Genomic DNA, 18,768 nt, shown 5'->3' with positions numbered 1-18,768 from the left:
TCGAATTGACTAGAAAAGCTCCGCCCCCTCGGGGGCGGGAACAGCCCCACCTCCAGTACTATCTCGCGATCTTTGAGACGGCGTGAGCTTTGCGTAACTTCCGCTCGCGACCCTTCAGCTCTTCGGCGATTGGTCCATTTCCAGGGACGGCGCCGTGACTTCCCGGCCGGCTCCCGGGGCTTCACGTGTAGCGAGCCGCAAAGACGCGGCTGAGAGCTGCAGATCGGCGGCTTTCGGAGCGTGCCGTGTCACCTTCTGGGGCTGGGAGAGTGCGGTCGCCTCTTTGGGGTGAGCGCGGCGCCGCTACAGCATGGTAAGCAGGCCTCGCTGTCTCGGGGCGGGGCGCTCTCAGGCGGGATCCTCTGGTGCCGGTGACTGCCGCGGCCTGGGACTGGGAGGGCTGATCCGAGGGCGAAGGGAGGCGGCATGCGGCCCAGTGCCTCTGGATAGGTCACCCTCAGTGTAGAGTGGGTCTCCCACGGCCAAGCCTCCCTGGGGAGCAGACAAAAGAGAATGGCCTACCCTGCACCCCGAGGAGCCTAAAAGCCTTTGACATGACACCAGACGCGCCACCCTGTGCTGCATGGGGTCTGGCGGAGAGGGAGCTGCTAGTCCTTACAGACGTAGCAGTGTCAGGTGTCTGCTCTTCTGTTTGCTCCGGGAAAGGGAGAGTCTAAGGTTGGGCCAGAAGCAAGGCGTCTTACACAGCTGGGATGATGCCTTCTCAGTTTAGAAAATCAGCATTGCGTAGTGAAATGAAAACGTGGAAAGGATGATGACTCTTCATCTTAAGCTGTTGTGCCGTGGTTTCATTAATAGCTGGTATGTAAAGTGTGTACCCTGCTTGGAACTGCCTTCCCCAGATTTTCCTGTGGCAGGCGCCTGTCACCCTGGTTCAGCCTGTCAGGGACCTTCTCGGAGCACCCAGCCTGAAGTAACTCTTTAGCCATTTGCACATCACTGTGTTTTGTCGTATTGTTTTTACCTGAAATCATGTTCTTGGAGATTTCCTTATTGAGAATGGGAACTTTGACTTTCCCGTTGTATTCTCAGCTCCTGTAACAGGGTCTGGCACAGAGTAGGTGCCTCCAAATGTTTGTTGAAGGAAGGTAGTAATTTTTTGTATTATTTTTATATTTATTGAACATAGTTGATAGTGCCTGCCTTGGAAGTGCAGGTTATAAAAATCTGTTGATCTTTCACATAACTTACTGAAGACTATGTGGATTATGACGTTCATTGCTTTTGTTGTTGTTCTGATTTATTTTGTTATTCTTATTGTTTCTTTGAAGCCTCACAGGAAGAAAAAGCCCTTTATAGAGAAGAAGAAAGCTGTATCTTTTCACCTGGTCCACCGGAGCCAACGAGATCCTTTAGCAGCAGATGAGACCGCACCCCAGAGGGTTCTGTTGCCTACACAGAAGGTAGGTCCTGTGCTATATAGCCACTAAGTTTGTAGGTGGACTGTTGATGGTTTTTAATAAATTAAAACCAGTTAACCACCTGCCATTCTCGGATAACTGATCTTCTGGGACACAGTATCTGTTTAATTTTCTGAACATGTTCATTTTTATATCACACATATTTGTTTTGACTTAGAAGATAATGTATCTTTATTGGAGATGTTGAAATGAGCAAATCTTGTAGAGTGATGGAAAATATTTGCTAAGCCAGCAGCAGCAAAGCTGCATGATGTTATTTACAGCAAAACCATATGCTAAGTTTCTGCTTTCCCTAAGATCCTGCCATTTCATAACCCCAGACTGCATTTTGCCTCCTGGTCATCTCATGAGATTTAAAACGCATGAGTTAGCTTTAGAAGATGCCAGGGAGCCTTTAAAAGGTTGATTTGGTAATTATTCTTCAGAGTATACTTGTTAAATGTGAATAAAGTGAAAGGAAGTGTTCGGAAACAGTGGCCATATTTAGCTCTTAGGTAAAGTCAATTTGTGTTGTACATTGAGAAATTTCTTTGCATAGAAATACAAGGAATGTACTTGCCTTTCAGTGTTCCCTAGTCTTCTAATCCTCCACATACATGATAAAACAAAGTGTGTGTGTGTTTCTTGCTTGAATTGTTGCACAGAAATGTCTCATGGAAGGAGAAATTTTTTTCATTCCATTTTAATTTTATGTGGTGTTCTGTGTTTCCAGAGTTTGTCAAGAATTCTTTGTCTCATTCCTATCAGCCAGAGTATTCATGGGCCATCTGCCCCCTGTTCTGAAACCTGTGCTCATTGGAAGGTTCCTGTACCTTATCCTTGGAATAGGTAGCAATTCCGTTTTGTTTACTATCCTAGATAAGAGATGAAGAAAGGCGAGCAGAACAGAGGAAGTACGGAGTGTTCTTTGATGATGACTATGACTACCTGCAGCACCTGAAGGAACCGTCTGGGCCCTCGGAGCTCGTTCCCACAAGCACCTTCAGTGCACCAAGCAGGAGAGACGAGGAAGAAGAAACTTTAGTAATTTCAGTAAGGCTTTTTAGCAATTTAAGTGAGAGTGTGTGTGTTGGGGGGTGGGGAAGTGGTTGGTGAGTGAAGAAACCACCATTTTTAAATGAGGATAACTGGGGCAAGAAATGGTATCAGTCTGAAGAGCACAAAGATAAGCCATGCCTTCACGTGAAGTTGGGTATGTGTGTGCCCGTACGTCCTATCAGGAGCGAGTAGGCTGCCTGGTCTCTGCTTGTCAAAAGTAACAGTTTTTGACAGGATTAGAACTGCTGATGAATAGATATGGTCATGTTAGATACGACTTTGCAACAGAAGAAGAGCAGCTGACATTTTGTACGTTAAGAGCTTAACTGTCTCAGCATCATAAACTCTGTTGTAAGATAGACTTAACTTCTGTGCAGTGTCCACATCTTTAACGCTTGTAAAAGCTGCAGGCTGGCCGTGAGCGAGAATAGAGCAACAGATTGTAATGAAATTCTTGTTACTCTTCTCAACAAAATTACAATCCACTTTAATACTTTATCTTTTAAGTACAAATGAGAGCACATGTTTATATGAAATTAGAGCTGCTAATTCAAGTTCTGTTTTCCCCCCATTTCTGTTAAGGATGCCCATGTTGCATGTCTTTGTTATCTTATTTTCAGTTTAGTGTTGGTGTAGGGTAAATTTCCCTGTGAAACTTTTATATCACTTGGCAGTTTAAAAAGGAAGGCATTAATAATATATTGGGTTTATTGACAAAAGAGAAGAGATAAAAAGGCACCAATTTCCCCTGCTTCTCATTCTCCAGTCCTGTCATGGTTTAGACATTCTTTTTCTTGGGGAAGATGTGATCATAGCTCCTCCAGTCCGTATTTGTTGCTTAAGGAAAGTCAAGAGGGTAAGGTCTCAGGGTGTCATACCAAAGAAAGAGGTAGTGACTGCACTCACTAGCTCATAGCTCTCTTTCAAGGCCACGCACCTGACTACCACATCTCTATCATAACAGAACCTACTTCTCTACACTTCCTTCCCCAAGGCTAGTGTATCAGTCGGAGAATATGAGTCTTATTTGACTTACTTCTTTCTACAACCCATTGAGGGAGGGGAGGTGGTCCAGTAGTGGCACAACTTCTTTATCTTACATAGTGAGAAAAGTTTTAATTGGCCAGTACAGGATTAGCTTTTACCTCTTAATTCATTTTGGGTAAAAATAGTCACTATCTAATTGGCTTTTTTTAAAACAGATTAAGGCTCTTCGGGGATATTTGAGTGAATTAAGTTTAAAAACAAGTGCCATTGATTTTCTGTAACGTGATGCAAAAATACGGACGCATCCCATGCGTTTCTTTGACTTTAAAGTAATTTGTAACAAACCACCAAAACTGAACCAAAAATAATTGAATATGCCCTAAGAACAGTAAAGCTGTGCAGAAGGGCAGTAGAGAAATTCAGACTGCTCAAGCAGCCCCTGGTTTTCACTTGGAGGAAAGCAGGTGCCACCACATTGGGAAGCAGCTGGGCAAACTCCCAGTAATTCAGAACCACTGCAGTGACTAACAAAATTACAGTCCCCTTTAAAAAAAAAAAAGTAATCACTATCTAAACTTTAGTTGTGTATATGATTCTGACTGTTTTTTCGATTTTAAAAATGTCTCCAAAGATAATTGATTAAGCACAAGCTTATCCTCCTGTTTTTTATAAAACCCCAGATTCCAAGGACAGATAATCACAAAGAGGATCTTTAAGAAAACATAGTTTACCATAACTTAAAAATTGATCGTGTGATAAGTGCCCAAAATCATTAAATTGTGCACTTTAAGTGGTTGAATTGTATGGTGTATGAACTTTATCTCAGTAAAGCTGTTTGAAAATAAGATTCTACAGCAGAGACCAGATCTTTGCCCACGTTTATGCCACCGAAAACTCCATTTTGGAAGCCGAATCAGCTCACTAGGTATGCACACATGCTCCTCATTTCAGCATGCTCTCCGGGAGCCAGCGAGCGTGTCCAGCTTCACTCCGTGCCTGCTGCTAGACTGAGGACGGGGTGGCAGTGAGATCCACAGAGGCAGAGAACATGACATTATCAACTGTTTGGTTGAAAAGATGAAACTAAAGCGTAGGGACCAGTCAGAAAATATGTGCCAGAGCCTGTTGAAGTAGATTGTATGGTGTAAAGAATGCAGGGAGTTCACCTAAAGGAAAGTTCCAGAACGGTAATCAAGACGTGCATCTGGAGAAGGAAGGGACTGAGCTGGCCACTGAAAGGGTAGGTTCTGTTGAAGAGAGAAGAGGGACCAGTCCAGTCAGAAAGAAGGGACATGAGGGAGTATTGTGGGTCATAGTGTCCAGAACATGTACGCTCCATATATTTATCTGAATTATTCTGTGATTCATGTAAGGAACTGGACTTGATTTACATGGAGGTTGCATTATCAGGTAATAGTAAGAAGTCTGGATGCTTAGAGTAGGCCTTGATTTTACAGAGCCTTGAAAATGAGGAGTGAAAAAACCTGTTAAAAGTTTGGGACGGTCATATTATAAAATGTAAAGGAGTTTTAATGTGGCAGTAATAGGAAGGTCGGCCTAGGTGTAGACTAACTAAGCAGCAGTGGTGGTTATCTGTGTCTTGGTTAACCGGCAGTAAAGTGATGCCCAGGAGACAGGTGTGAAAGCACTGTTTAGGCAAGAGTTCAGAGGAATTTGGGATAGAAATGATTTAGTACCACCCTAGGATTTAAGACAGCCAGTTCAGAGAAGGGCTGTGCCATTACTACAGATTAGATGTTACTTCTGGTTTAAGTGGGAAAAGGTTAGTTTTGTTGTGAAACTTGAGAATTGAGTCAAAGAGATCTGGATTTGAATCCCAGAACCTCACTTAACTAGTTTCAGGCAGGCATGCCATTTAACCTTTCTTAGCTTTTATTTTAGTTAAACATGCTGATAACTCGGGGTTATAAGGACTAGATGGAATAATGTACTGGAGAAAGCTTTGTTAAGTACTGCAGGGCGGTTGTTTTTGAGATAATGGTGGGATATAGGTGTTTAAAATGTATGACTGGAGCACAGGTGAGAGAATGCAGAATGTAGTTCATTAGTGTCTTAGGACTGCCATAACAAATTACCACAAATTACCACTGGGTGGCTTAAAACAGCAGAAACGTATTCTCTCACAGTTCTGGAGGCCAGAAGTCTGAAATCAAGTTTTCAGCAAGGTTGTTCCTTTTCAGGGCCTCACAAGAAGAATCTGTTCATGCCTGTCTCCCAGCTTCTGGTGGTGGCCAGCAATCCTTCATGTTCTGTGGCTTGTAAATGCAGCACTCCAGTCTGCCTCCACCCTCACTGCCTTCCTGTCTCCACGTGGCCTCTTTATCAGGACACACCAGTCATTGGATTGGGCTCCACCATAATCCACTGTCTTCTCATCTTAACTGATTACATCTGTGAGGGACCTATTTCCAAATTAGACCACATGCTGAGCTTCTGGGTAGACATGAATTTTAGAAGGCACCTCAAGCCAGTATAGTATGGTAGATCAGGAGTATTTCTAAATAAACCTAACTGCTGTGTAACTTCCTTCTCAAGACCACTGGGATTAAGTTACCTTCATCAGTATTTGCGTCAGAGTTTGAAGAAGATGTTGGATTGCTGAATAAAGCAGCTCCTGTTTCAGGTGTGTATAATTTCTTTAACTTTTCTGGTGGGTAGAGCTGTGTTTCACAGAAAGAAACATAGTAATGGTATTGAATCTTTTGTCCCTAATAAAGTGTTGAAACAATTGAGATGTGTCTGAATTCGGATTACAGATCATTAGGAAGGTCAGCATCCTTTTCTTTTATTGCCATGAAATTCTTAGTCTTTGAAGTTCCTATTTGGAGAGGAAAGTGGGAAAATGATTTTTGGTAATCTAGTAGAATTTTGGCCTTGATCTGACTTCTTACAAAGGAAACAGTGATGCTCAATTAGCCTTACATACATATAGTGCAGTCTTGAAAATACTTAGTTTGTTAGCTTTCAGAATTTCTCCCAAGAGTATAAAAGTATCTTATGGAAGTCCATTTTGCCATTTATTCCAGATACACCAAAAAATTATGTTTGGGTTTTTGTTGTTGTTGTTGTTTTGGTAGTACTAACACTATTTTAGAACAAATGGAAGTCCACAGAAGTGGTGGTTGATATTTCTTACTAAATAGCCTTAATTATTGGTTAACACTTGCCATGTGGCATTTATTAATTCATCCTACAGATTTTTGAGTTGCTGTTATGATTGGATCTTGGGTTAAATAAAAGCAAAGCGAAATCCCTGATCTCAAGGAATTTACCATCAGTTGGGAAAGATAGACAATAAATGGCAAATTAAGATTATAGTACAAATGAATAAATAGTGGTGAGGCACCAAATCTAGCCTGGGAGAGTTGTGCAAGGTGTCCCTAGAGGAAACGATGTCTAGTGATTTCTTAGGTAGAACTCAGGCAGGTGGATGAAGGAGGGTGGTGTGGAGAGTAGAGGATATTCCAGACAGAGGAAACTGTATGTGCAAAAACAAGAGAACATGAATGTGGAAACCTGCACACCTGTTAGCATGCTTGGAATGAAGGGTAAGGATTAATACGAAATAAGGTAGAGGGTCAGGCAGTGGCCACGTCCTGAAGGGTGTTGGAAGCCATGTCACTTCACAGGTTTGAACTTGGAAGTTTTTCTTGGACTCTAGTATTTTTACATATAGAGAAACATGGCTAAAGAAACAGGTTGTGATTTATTAAAATCTCATAGTCTGAAAGACAAAAGTTTAACAGGCTACAAATACTTCTAACAGGGGAGAATTAATTCCTGACAGGTGAATTTAAAGCCCAATTTCTTCCAGTGGTTAAAAAAAAAGCTTTGAATTTTGCTAAATAGACACAGCTTAATATTATAGATCTGTAATCAAAATTTTTACCAGTGGGTATTGAAACCAGAGGGGTTTTTTCTTTTTTTGCTTTTCTTGGAGTTGTCCATTTTTACATCTATTCCTCACTGAACTGAACTTAAAGTTTTTAAGCATTCTTTTATCCTCAATATATACATAGAATCTGGCATATAATAGCTACTCAGATTATGTTAGTGAAGTAAAAGAGCCCTGCTTTCTTGGAATTATGGTTCAATTTTTGTTTTCCCTCCAGGACCTCGGCTGGATTTTGATCCTGACATTGTCGCAGCTCTTGACGATGATTTTGATTTTGATAATCCAGATAATCTGCTTGAAGATGATTTTATTCTTCAGGCCAGTAAGCCAACAGAAGAGGAAGAGGGAATGGAGATACAGTATGTGTGGTTTGTTTCGAAGCAGGAATGACCTGACTGTTGTTTCTTCCATAGAATAGTGACCATTAGATGTTACAATTGGAAGAGACCTTTGAGAGCATTTAGTCTGAGGCTTCTGATTTTGGAGGAGAAAATGTGATACTTGAGGTCCTTACAAACCATCGATAGATGGGGCTAAAGTCCAAGTTGCTTGATTACTAGTTCATTACTTTTCCAACCAAACCAGACGGATCAAGCAGCACAGCTCTTCCTGCCTAAGCAAGAATCCTCCCTGAAATACCCTCAGATTTTACTTGTGTAAAGTCATTTGGTTCTGTTGTTTTTCAAGTTGTTTTGACAGTTAATTTATGGCTCTGACTTTAGGAAATCTGAGGCCGAAGATGACAGTGAGTGGGAAGATGTGGATGATGACAAGGAAGGAGGTAGTGATGACGATAACCATGACCCTGCAGGCTCATCGGAGGAGGATATGTCTGCCCATGGAAAGCCTCTTGGGGCTGCGGCAAGTCACTTGTTCTGGGAAGAGGAAACGAAAAGTCGCTTTACTGAGTATTCTATGACATCCTCGGTCATGAGGAGAAATGAGCAGTTGACCCTACATGATGAGAGATTTGAGAAGGTAAGGTCCCCAAGTAATGGGCCTTGTAATGCTAGTTCCTAGTACATTTTATGTAAGCTTGGAACCCAGAGCTAGAACTTTCAGCATTAGAAACAGCCCATGTCTTTTATTAAAACAGACCATAAAAGCACCCCAGTTTTAATTCTGGAAAGAATTCTTACAAGTCAAAAGAAGAAGGTGGCTGATCAGACATCCTGACTTTCCTCTTGGGGTTCAGATATTTTGATTCTGAATCTCCCTGATCACAGTCACCTAAGAATCTGCTATTTTCTTCAAGCATCGGCCTGAGCATAAACAAAATTCTTTTTTTCCGATTTTTTGAGTGTTTTCCTCACTGATATATCTCAGAGGCCTAAAGTGGTGTCTGGCATATGGCACGAGTACAGACTGTTGAGTAAATGATGAATGAATTCCTTCAAGGTGAATCTGAGATAAAGGTTCTAACATTGCTGCCTTTTCACTGAGTACTGATTTCCCTCTTCTCTCCAAGAGATAGGTAAACTGTTACTAATAACCTCGCTTTTAAATAGTTTCATCATCCCCTACTTGTTCTTTTACAAAGTCTAACAGTGTTAACCACATTTGAATAATCCAGTAAACATCATCTAAAGAAGAATGAAATGTCTACATTAACAGGAGGCTGCTTAGTTACACGATCTTTTAGCTTGCACAGTCAATGAATTTGAAAGTATCTGTGGGGGAGGTTATAGCTCAAATTGTAGAGCGCACGCTTAGCATACACGAGGTCCTGGGTTCAATCCCCAGTACCTCCTCTAAAGATAAATAAGTAAACCTAACTACCCCCCCAAAATAAAAAATGTTTTAAAAAAAAGTATCTGAAACATTCTGAGGTAAAGACTTCTGCCTAGCATTTTGTTCTCTATGCCGAACAAAATAACTGCCTTTCATTTTCCTTTTTTTAATTGAAGTATAGTACAATATTATGTAAGTTACTGGTGTGTAATATAGTGATTCACAACTCCATTTATAGGTATTATAAAAATGTTGATTGTGTTCCCTGTGTAGTACAGTATATTCCTGCAGCTTCTTTTGTACCTAGTAGTTTGTATCTCTTAACCCCCAGCCCCTAAACTGCCCCCACCCCCTTCCCTCTCCACATTGGTAACAACTAGCTTGTTCTCTCTATCTTTGAGTCTGCTTCTTTGTTATATTCACTAGTTTGTTGTGTTTTTTTAGATTCCACATATAAGTGATACCATGCAGTATTTGTTTTTCTATGTCTGACTTACTTCATTTAGCATAATACTCTCCAGGTTCATCCATGTTGTTGCAAATGGCAAAATTTCATTCTTTTTAATGACTGGGTAGTATTTCATTGTGTATATATACCAAATTTTTTTCTTTATCCATTTATCTGTTGATGGACACTTAGGTTGCTTCCATGTCTTGGCAGTTGTAACTGTAATGCTGCTGTGAATATTGGGATAACATATCTTTTTGAATTAGTGTTTTTGTTTCAGATAGTTCCATAATTGCTGGGTCATGTGATAGCTCTATTTTCAGTTTTTTGAGAAACCTCCATACTGTTTTCCACAGTGGTTGTACCATCAGCTGTGTAGGAGGGTTCCATTTTCCCCACATCCTTGCTAACGTGTGTATTTTGTGTTCTTTTTGATGATAGCCATTCTGACAGGTGTGAGGTGATACCTCATTGTGGTTTTGGTTCACATTTCCCTGATGATTTGTGATGTTGAACCTCTTTTCATGTGCCTGTTGGCCATATTCATGTCCTCTTTGGAAAAATGCCTGTTCAGTGTGGGGGGCGGGTAGAGCTCAGTGGTAAAGTGTGTGCCTAGCATGCACAAAGTCCTGGGTTCAATCCTCAGTGTCTCCATTTAAATAATAAACAAACAAACAAAGAAATAAAACTAATCCCCCCCAATGTCTATTCAAGTCTTCTGCCCATTTTTTAATTGAGTTCTTTTTTTTTTTTTTTTTTTTTTTTTTTTTTTGATGTTGAGTTATATGAGCTGATTATATATTTTGGATATTAACTCCTTATTGGTCATATCATTTGCAAAGTTTCTCCCATTCTGTAGGTTGTCTTTTTGTTTTGTCGGTGATTTTCGTATTAAATGGCAGCCTATTTTCAGTCTAAATGTCGGTCTTAGAGTGCTGAGTAGAATGTCTTCCACATCATATTATTATGGTGCTAAGTCCCTGCTACTACTTTAATGGTAGTTGTGATCTCATGGTAGTGCTTAAATACTGTGCAGGAGTAAAATTAATGTAAAAATAACATTTAAATGCTGTAGTCTTAATGAACAGATTCATTCTTCATGTTATCTTTTCTCTTTATATTCAAGTTTTATGAGCAATATGATGATGATGAAATTGGAGCTCTGGATAATGCTGAATTGGAAGGTTCCATTCAAGTGGACAGCAGTCGTTTAGAGGAAGTTTTGAACGACTACTATAAAGAGAAGGCAGAGAAGTATGGTGACTTCCTGGTTTACTTGCTTTTTTCATAAAATCTGTAATCATACAGCTGAATCTAGAAAATCACCCAGTCAGAATCCACATTTAGAAAATGATGGAGTTTCCTTAACTTTCAGCTCGCAGTTTGATATTACAAGTTCTGAAGCTGAATATATCAGTGGGTGGGAACATAACTGAGAACCACTTTGTCTATAGCTTTGACCTAAGAGTCATGGTAACAACTGAGGATCAGAGTACAAGGTCACATTCCACTTGGAGAATGAGATGGTTCTTCTGGCCTTTTTGGCTGAAGACTTGTTCTGACTTCTGAGTACACACACTCTTCATTTTCCTGAAAAAGTATTCTGAGAAGTAGATGAGAATTTGTCTCCCCAGCTGAATTAGCGTAACTTTCCAGCCAAATACTTGATCAGTTATCATTCACATCAGAGTGATTTCTCTGAGGGAAACTAATGAGGTGTTTACATCTGCTAAAAAGTTTTGATGTTCCATGATCACTGTCATATGTAGATCTTAGAGCAGGACAAGGGTACATTCTTGGAGTGAATCTGAATACTTTGGAGATACAGATGGGCTAATGCTGTTCGAGGCTTTAAGAAAAGATCATGCTGTAGAAGAGCCACCATCTTGTTTAATGTGTTATAACGTTGCAAAGATGCAGATAAGATTTTTCCTCCCCGTCAGCAGAATGAATGTCCAAAACGTGCTGTGCGGAAGGGGCAAGGCTGAGTAGAGCTAATTTTGACAAGAAGTGACAGATGGGGCAAATGAGTCTGTGGATTTACAGAAATGCAGTTGTTTCCTTAGCTCTTTAAGTGCAGTTTTAGTAACAAACAGTGTAATAATGGGTCGTGGTTTTTTTCCCTCCTCTATCTTCATTTTTGAAACTCAACCAAAAGTTGTGTAAAACTGAATACTCTTGAACCCTTCGAGGAGCAGGACTTGCCAATGAATGAACTCAATGGGTCTGAGGAGGAAGAGATTGTTACTGTAGTTCTTGAAGAAGCCAAAGAGAAGTGGGATTGTGAATCTATTTGTAGTAAGTATCTTAGTGTCTGTTTTACTGCTGAAAGTGTGATAGTAATTTTAAAGTATTGGGTACATCAACTTTTTGAAAAAGTATGTATTTCATGAAAACCATTTAGAAAAAGTAATATTTCTATTACTGAATTGTAAATAATTTTAAAACATAAAAGGGACTCCATTGTTATTTTGAACTATGAAAACACTAAAGTCGGGGATAGACTAGGATTTGGAACTTAGTAATGTTCTGCTGAATTGAAAGTGTACTTACTGATACATTATTGATATATGATCTGTGTGTGTGTGTGTGTTTTTTAAGGTACATACTCAAATTTATATAACCATCCACAACTTATCAAGTATCAACCAAAGGTAAGTCCTTTTGTCCTGAACTATTATAAATATGCAATGCATAAAATGGAGTGTACAGATTATTTCCTCATAGTAGCTTTACCCTTTTGTGGCTAATACACCATTGTGAAAAGCAACAACAATGTGCTGTTTGTGAGCTGTTTTTTAATAGGAATCGAAAATAACCCTAGTGTATTTTATCTTCATTTCAGCCCAAACAAATCCAGCTGTCTTCTAAAACAGGAATACCTCTCAATGTCTTACCTAAAAAAGGACTCACAGCAAAGCAAGTTGAACGAATGCAGATGATTAATAACAGTGATCTTCCTAAGGTGTCAACCCAACCACGTTCTAAAAATGAAAGCAAAGAAGATAAAAGAGCAAGAAAGCAAGCTATAAGAGAAGAGCGCAAGGTGAAGTACCTTTCTCAGACGTGAGATTTCCAAAGAGCTGGTGAAGGGGGAGATCATGGGAATTTTCCTTTGTAAAGTTTGTCTGCATTAGTGTGAAGATTTGAGTAACACGAATCTGTTCTTGCACAGGAACGGAGAGTTGAGAAGAAAGCTAACAAATTAGCCTTCAAACTGGAGACAAGAAGGCAGGAGAAAGAGCTGCTGAACTTGAAGAAGAACGTTGTGGGTCTAAAGCTGTGACAGTAGATACATTTAGGACAAGGTGCATTCCCCATTTAGGGGATGTTCAGTAATGAATGAGAATCTTCAAAGAGACAAAACTATTTGATCTGCCACTTTTACTGGCAGGTATTGAAAATAGTACAATACTTGTATTTATACCAGCAAATTTTCTCCACCAACTGTCTTGTAAATATTGTAATATTTTAAAATGTAATATAGGCTTAGGTTTGCTCTAAAATAAATGACTTCATGAATATGAAATGTTTGGATAAATTAAAGGAAAATGTCTTTGTAACTTCCATGGAATTGGTGTGTTCTTCACTTGTTTGTGTAGTTGTCCCACTTGCCTTCTGCAGATGTTCTCAAATATTTCTTTGAAACCTCTCCACTCCTTTTCGGGAGTGAAGTAGTTTGATTTGCTGTGTGTAGAAAAGTGACAGTGTTAAATGCAGTCTTGAAGAGAGTGTTAAGAAGCATTTCCCTGAGCAAGTTCCACTGGTAGGAAGCTAAGTTTCCCCTTGTGGTATGCAAAGGGTTATTTCAAAAGGATGGTAAAACAGTATCGAGGTTTTTGGGACTTAGTTATTGCCTGACTTGGCTTTTGGAATTTAGGAACAGTGAAGACAGGAAACAGAATGGAAGAAATAATCAAGAAAACTTCCTTGGCTTCAGTGAGTACCTGGCTCAAAATCAGAAATACTTACTTCAGTTTAAACTAGAAAGTTTGACTTTTCAACATTATTTAATGCTTGGAACAATTCATACTTGATTAAAATACATAGTTGAAAACTTTCCCTGTTTTTTGATGGGATTTTTTTAACTTCTTAACTTTTTCAAGGCTCAAGCAATGATACCATCACAATTGTTAATTATTAGGTAAACTGTGACTTTTCTTGCAGCAGACAAGTTGTTAGTGACCCCTGTTCATGTGTCCATCCGTGACTGATGTGTTGTTATCTGGACTGTTCTGAAAAAAATCTGTGGATACCGTTGGTCTGAGTTGGGTACAGAATGATTGAGGAAGAACCATTTTTAGCAGGTAAGCTGCATTGATACCTAAATTTTTAGGAAGTGTCTTTGTCTATAATTCATTTGATTATGGCTTTTCCTAAGCTGGTAGGTGTTATCTTGTTTTACGTGCTGTCAATTCTAAATCTAAGTAATTACTGTAGAATTTTTTTTAAGAGTTGTTAAAAATGGTAGCATTTTTAGGTACTCTCCCAACATTGATACAAAAAACTTGGCTGAAGAGCTTGTCATTACAGAAGTAGAATCCTGGAAAGTGTATTTAAATGCCAACCTGCAGAAGCAAGGCCCAATGATGGTTTATGTTAGTGTTTAGAATACACTGAACTCTAAAGAGAAGGTCCATTTATTTTGGTAGGTATCTCAATTGAAAGCTCTTAAAATCAGCAAGAATCTTGTAGACTTGGAATGTTACTTTGACTTGGTGCTATTCACATTCCATCTTCGAAGCTTCTAATTTCACTGCACTTGACCCAAATGGTTTAAATCAACATGTGTATTTTGTAATTAAGAGAATGTGACTATAAGCTACTAGTCTTGGTAATAAAGCATACAGTGGTTTAGGCTGATTATCCTCCAAATTTAAAGATCTTGATTTTTTTTCTGGAGAAAAAATGCTTACATAATATTTTGCATTATTTCATAACATTTTGGAATATTTATTATTTGTGTCATCAATAAACAGTGGTTGGGAACTTAATATGAGCTCCATGCTAAATGTTGGGTGTCCAAAGCACTAAAGAGGTTTGCCTTCAGAGACCACATTGTCTGAGGAGGCCGAGGGTGTGCAGCAAAATATAACTAGCAATGCCAAGTCACTCTGGTAAGTACCACTTTAAATGAGGATCTTAGTACTTGCTGTTCCCCCCGAAGTGCTCTTACTGTAAATAACCTTCCTTAAAGATGCTGCTCAATTGTCACCTCCCTTGTAAACTTTTCCCTGACCGTATATTTAAAAATAGTGCAAACATCCCTCCTCTGCATTCTTTATGCTCCTATGTGTTATCCATAGCATCTACTGGCATCTGAGACAGTTTTTTTCAGTCTCCTCTCACTAGGACACACAAGGCAGGGTATTTTTGTTTACTGTTTTATTCCCAGGGTCTAGAACAGAGCTTGACATTTAGTAAATGGGTCACTAAGCAGTATAAAAATGAATGGATAGTTGGGAAAGACGTTTCAGAAAAGAATTGCTTAAATTTGGAATAAAAGGACCTAGACTCAATGTTAGCCAGAAAGGTCTAAGGCATCCTAGACGGGCAAGATCATGAAGACTTTGCCTGCTGTATCTTAGGACCTGTTTTGTCTAAGCACTGTCCATGGCTGGTATAAAGTCGCTTTTCAGATACTTTAGAATTTACAAGTCACAGTATCAAGAGCTATTACTGTTGGTGACTATTACCTGTGACGCATTGTATCCCCACCTCCATTGTGATGTCATCCAGTCACCTCAGGTGGTGGACAGAATTTAGCTATCCTGTAACTGCTGTTAAATTAATCAGTACCTTTATGTTGCTTTCTCCTATGTGTTGACGTCAGTATTTTTAAAAATTATTTGTTGTAGTATAGTCAGTTTACAATGTTGTGTCAGAACATTAGTATGTTTTATCCAGCTTGTTTCAGGTAAAGTTCAGAAGAAGGCAATAATTCTAATGCCCTTATATTTTAATTGTGGCCAATCTTCATAACATAGAAGCCACCTTGGGTTCATCCTGAATTTCAATTTATTGGGTAACTCTTAGGAACTATCTGGACTTTCATATTAATTATCACCTGCATGGTATCCCTATAAACAGTATCCTGTTAAGTTTTGAGCAACTGAGAAGTACAGATTAGCTCAATGAGGGCAGTATTTGCTACCATTTGAACAAGGCATCCTTGAGAAGATGAGCCAAATAGTGTTGGAGTCTGACTTCAGCTCCCAAGAGTTCTTAAGAGCCCCATGTGGAGATGTCAGTGAGCAAGGTGATGAGTGAGTCCTGGGAACACAAGTCACTGCAGTTGGACATCCTGGATCTCCTGCCAAAGTATGCTTAGAGGTTGTATGCTCATTTTATGTTTCCTGCTTCTATGCTCACTGTGACCTCCCTCCATCACTCAAGAGATCAGTACTGAAGTTTCCTGTGGAGTGAAATGAGTGTCCTCAGCTGATCTAGATCGCATCAGAATATGAAGGGAGAGCAGGCACTTAGCTGGAACTTGGTCGAACAAGCCAAGCATAGAACAGAATGAGAGCCAGATATATATAGGACGTACTATCCTCAGGTTACAAAGGCCCTGAGTACTAGGTTGTGACAGCCTTCAGCATGTCTGTGTCTTTCATCATACTCCTCTAGTCTGAACTGGTTGCTCTCTGGGTCTGGTGCCCAGCTGTTAGCCTGGGAATCCCCTCCTCTCCCTCCTGTGTGGAATCGCCTGTTTGCTGACCTTTTACTCATCTCGTTGTGGGAGCCTGTCCTCCAGTAATTCTTGAGACAGGGTACGTGGAATGTAAATTTTTTGAAAGCTTGCGTGTCTGAATATGTATTCTACCCCCATATTTGATTGATAGCTTGGCTGGGTATAAAACTGTAGGTTATAAATTATTTTCCCTCATAAGTTTAGAGGATTTTTTTTCATATCCATTTTTACTGTTTGTGAATCTGAAGCCATTCTGATTCGTAATACTTTGCACGTTACTTTTTTTTCCCTCTGAGTCAGTAGAATCTGTCTCCAGTGTTGAAATTTTACAATATTTATTGTTATGGGTCTATTTTCATCTGGGTCCTCTCAATGAGGAGGTTCATGTCCTTTCACTTCTGGAAATAGTTTTAAATTATTTCTATTTTCTTCCATGTGTTTTCTCCTTTTCTCTCTTGTACTCCGGTTATTTGGAGAAGGACCTTTTGGAAAGGTACTCTAATTTGCTTATGTTTCTCTCCATTTCTATGCCATTTTACTCTACTTTCAGGGAGATTTCCCTAATTCTATCTTCCAACCTTCTATTGATGTTTTCATTTCTCCTGTTAGGCTTTGAATTTCTAAGAGCTTTAATTTTCTATTATATTTCTCTTTTATTTGGGGCTTACATGCCAGAGACTTTCCTCAGATCTTTGGAAATTCCTGTTTGTTCATGATTAAGATCGAAGGAAGAAAACACTGGAAACTCTGAATGGATGAGTAGCATCTGATGATTTTGAGCTTTTGTTGTAGGGTAGTCTAGGTGAACTCTTTGGGAATCTTCCCAATGTCAGTATCTTTATCTCTTTCTGCTTGGAGTGGTTATGTTCCCAGGGAATCTTTCATTCTGCCTTGAGAATAAGGGTATGGCAAGCAGAATTCTGTGAGCCAAGAAGAGGAAGTGGGTGTGGGAATTCCCTGCTTTTCAGCATCACTGTGAGATTAACAACTAGATTATATACGTACTCATGTGCATATGTGTATATGTATACCCACATACATATACACTTAACCCTCATTAATCATGGAGTCCCTGTTTGCAAATTTGCCTGCTGGGTAATATCTGTGACCCTGAATCAATACTCATGCCATTTTATTCACAGACACACACGTAGCAGTTGAAAAGTCGTCACCCAACACACACGTTCCCAGCTATGGTAGATCGAGCTGATGCTGTCTTCTTTCAGCTCTCATGCTGCAAACAGGTGTCTTTTTTACAGTCTATTTAGTGCCATAGTTTCCATATTTTTGCACTTGGTGATGTTACTGTTTAAAATGGCTCCCAAGCATAGTGCTGAAGGGCTATCTAGTGTTTCTAAGAGCAGGAAGGCTGTGATGTGCCTTACAGAGAAAATGTGTCTGTTAAATATTCATGCAGGCATGAGTTACAGTGTTGTTGGCTGTGAATTCAGTGTTACTGAGTCAACAATATATATTTAAACAAGGTGTCTTTTAAAGAGAAAGACAAAACAAGGTTGTGTATTGATAGGTTAATAAAAATGTTGGGGTGGGAAGGGATAAATTGGGAGTTTGAGATTTGCAGATAGTAATATATATAAAATAGATAAACTTGTAGTTCATACTATATAGCACAGGGTACTATATTCAATATCTTGTAGTAATTTATGCTGAAAAAGAATATAAAAATGAATATATGTATGTTCACATATGACTGAAGCATTATGCTGTACACCAGTAATTGACACAACATTATAAACTGACTATACTTCAATAAAAATATATATATAAAAATAAAAAATTTTAAATAAAAACATTGTGACCCAGAGGCTCACAAGAATCTAACTTTATATTTCCCCTGGGAGTAACAAGCCAGTCAGTATTTAGTCCTCGCAGGGACTCACGGAACATAGCTAGCACAAATAATAAGAATCAACCGTATGTATGTGTGTACGTCTATTACCTTCCCACCCAGGCCTTCAGCTGGGCCTCGCGTTGACTCGTGTGCTGACCTCCTCTCTGTCCTTTCTGGAGCGTCGACTTCTGCTCGAGTTAAGGAAGGGCAAGCACCCAGGAGCTGCGGGCTGAAGGAGGGGTTCTAGGAGTCTTCCCTTCTTCTCAGAAAGCTTTCACCCTGATCCTCCATATTTTAGCAACCTCTTCTTCCTCCTCACTAATCCTGTCCCCATGTCAGTATGTGCTGCTCCAGGGCTCCCTGTGACTTTGAAGTGTTCTGCTGTGCAAATCTGGATGGTTCTCAGTTTTTTCTACCATCAGCTTGGGAAGTGGATTTTGATGTAGTTTTATGTTTCCTAAGTTGTTTATCATGTCCATCATTTTCAGACTCCAGTTCTTTAGTCTTGTCCTCTTTCCTCCTCGTCCTTGTGGTTCTCCATGTTTCTATACCCCTTGTCGCTTTCCAGAGGGAAAGCAAAAATAAGGTGGGGTATTCTCTCTGCCCTCCTAACTCATCAGCCTCAGTTTCTTTTCTTGTTCTTTAATTCATGTTTCTGAG

The 18,768-nt window shown here is 39.6% G+C and overlaps 2 protein-coding genes across 2 annotated transcripts in view; both read left to right on the top strand.

Moving 5' to 3' along the window:
* The first annotated feature begins 153 nt into the window (after window positions 1-153).
* LTV1 (LTV1 ribosome biogenesis factor) lies at window positions 154-13,129 on the top strand. The gene is made up of 11 exons (XM_010983711.3): window positions 154-313; window positions 1,293-1,424; window positions 2,301-2,474; window positions 6,024-6,111; window positions 7,601-7,742; window positions 8,106-8,361; window positions 10,689-10,816; window positions 11,721-11,860; window positions 12,164-12,216; window positions 12,408-12,608; window positions 12,738-13,129. Exons 1-11 carry the CDS (start codon window positions 311-313, stop codon window positions 12,846-12,848), a joined length of 1,428 nt encoding a protein of 475 aa, XP_010982013.1. The 5' UTR covers window positions 154-310; the 3' UTR covers window positions 12,849-13,129.
* A 712-nt stretch (window positions 13,130-13,841) lies between these two features.
* The window catches only part of ZC2HC1B (zinc finger C2HC-type containing 1B), a 33,867-nt gene continuing 28,940 nt past the window's right edge, over window positions 13,842-18,768 (top strand). The window contains exon 1 of the mRNA XM_064486422.1: window positions 13,842-13,869. Coding sequence (XP_064342492.1) covers window positions 13,842-13,869 — 28 coding nt within the window. The remainder of the gene's footprint in view (window positions 13,870-18,768) is intronic.

This window comes from Camelus dromedarius, chromosome 6 (assembly GCF_036321535.1).
Source record: "Camelus dromedarius isolate mCamDro1 chromosome 6, mCamDro1.pat, whole genome shotgun sequence".
Classification (NCBI taxonomy): Eukaryota; Metazoa; Chordata; class Mammalia; order Artiodactyla; family Camelidae; genus Camelus; species Camelus dromedarius.
This window is presented reverse-complemented; position numbering and strand designations above follow the sequence as displayed.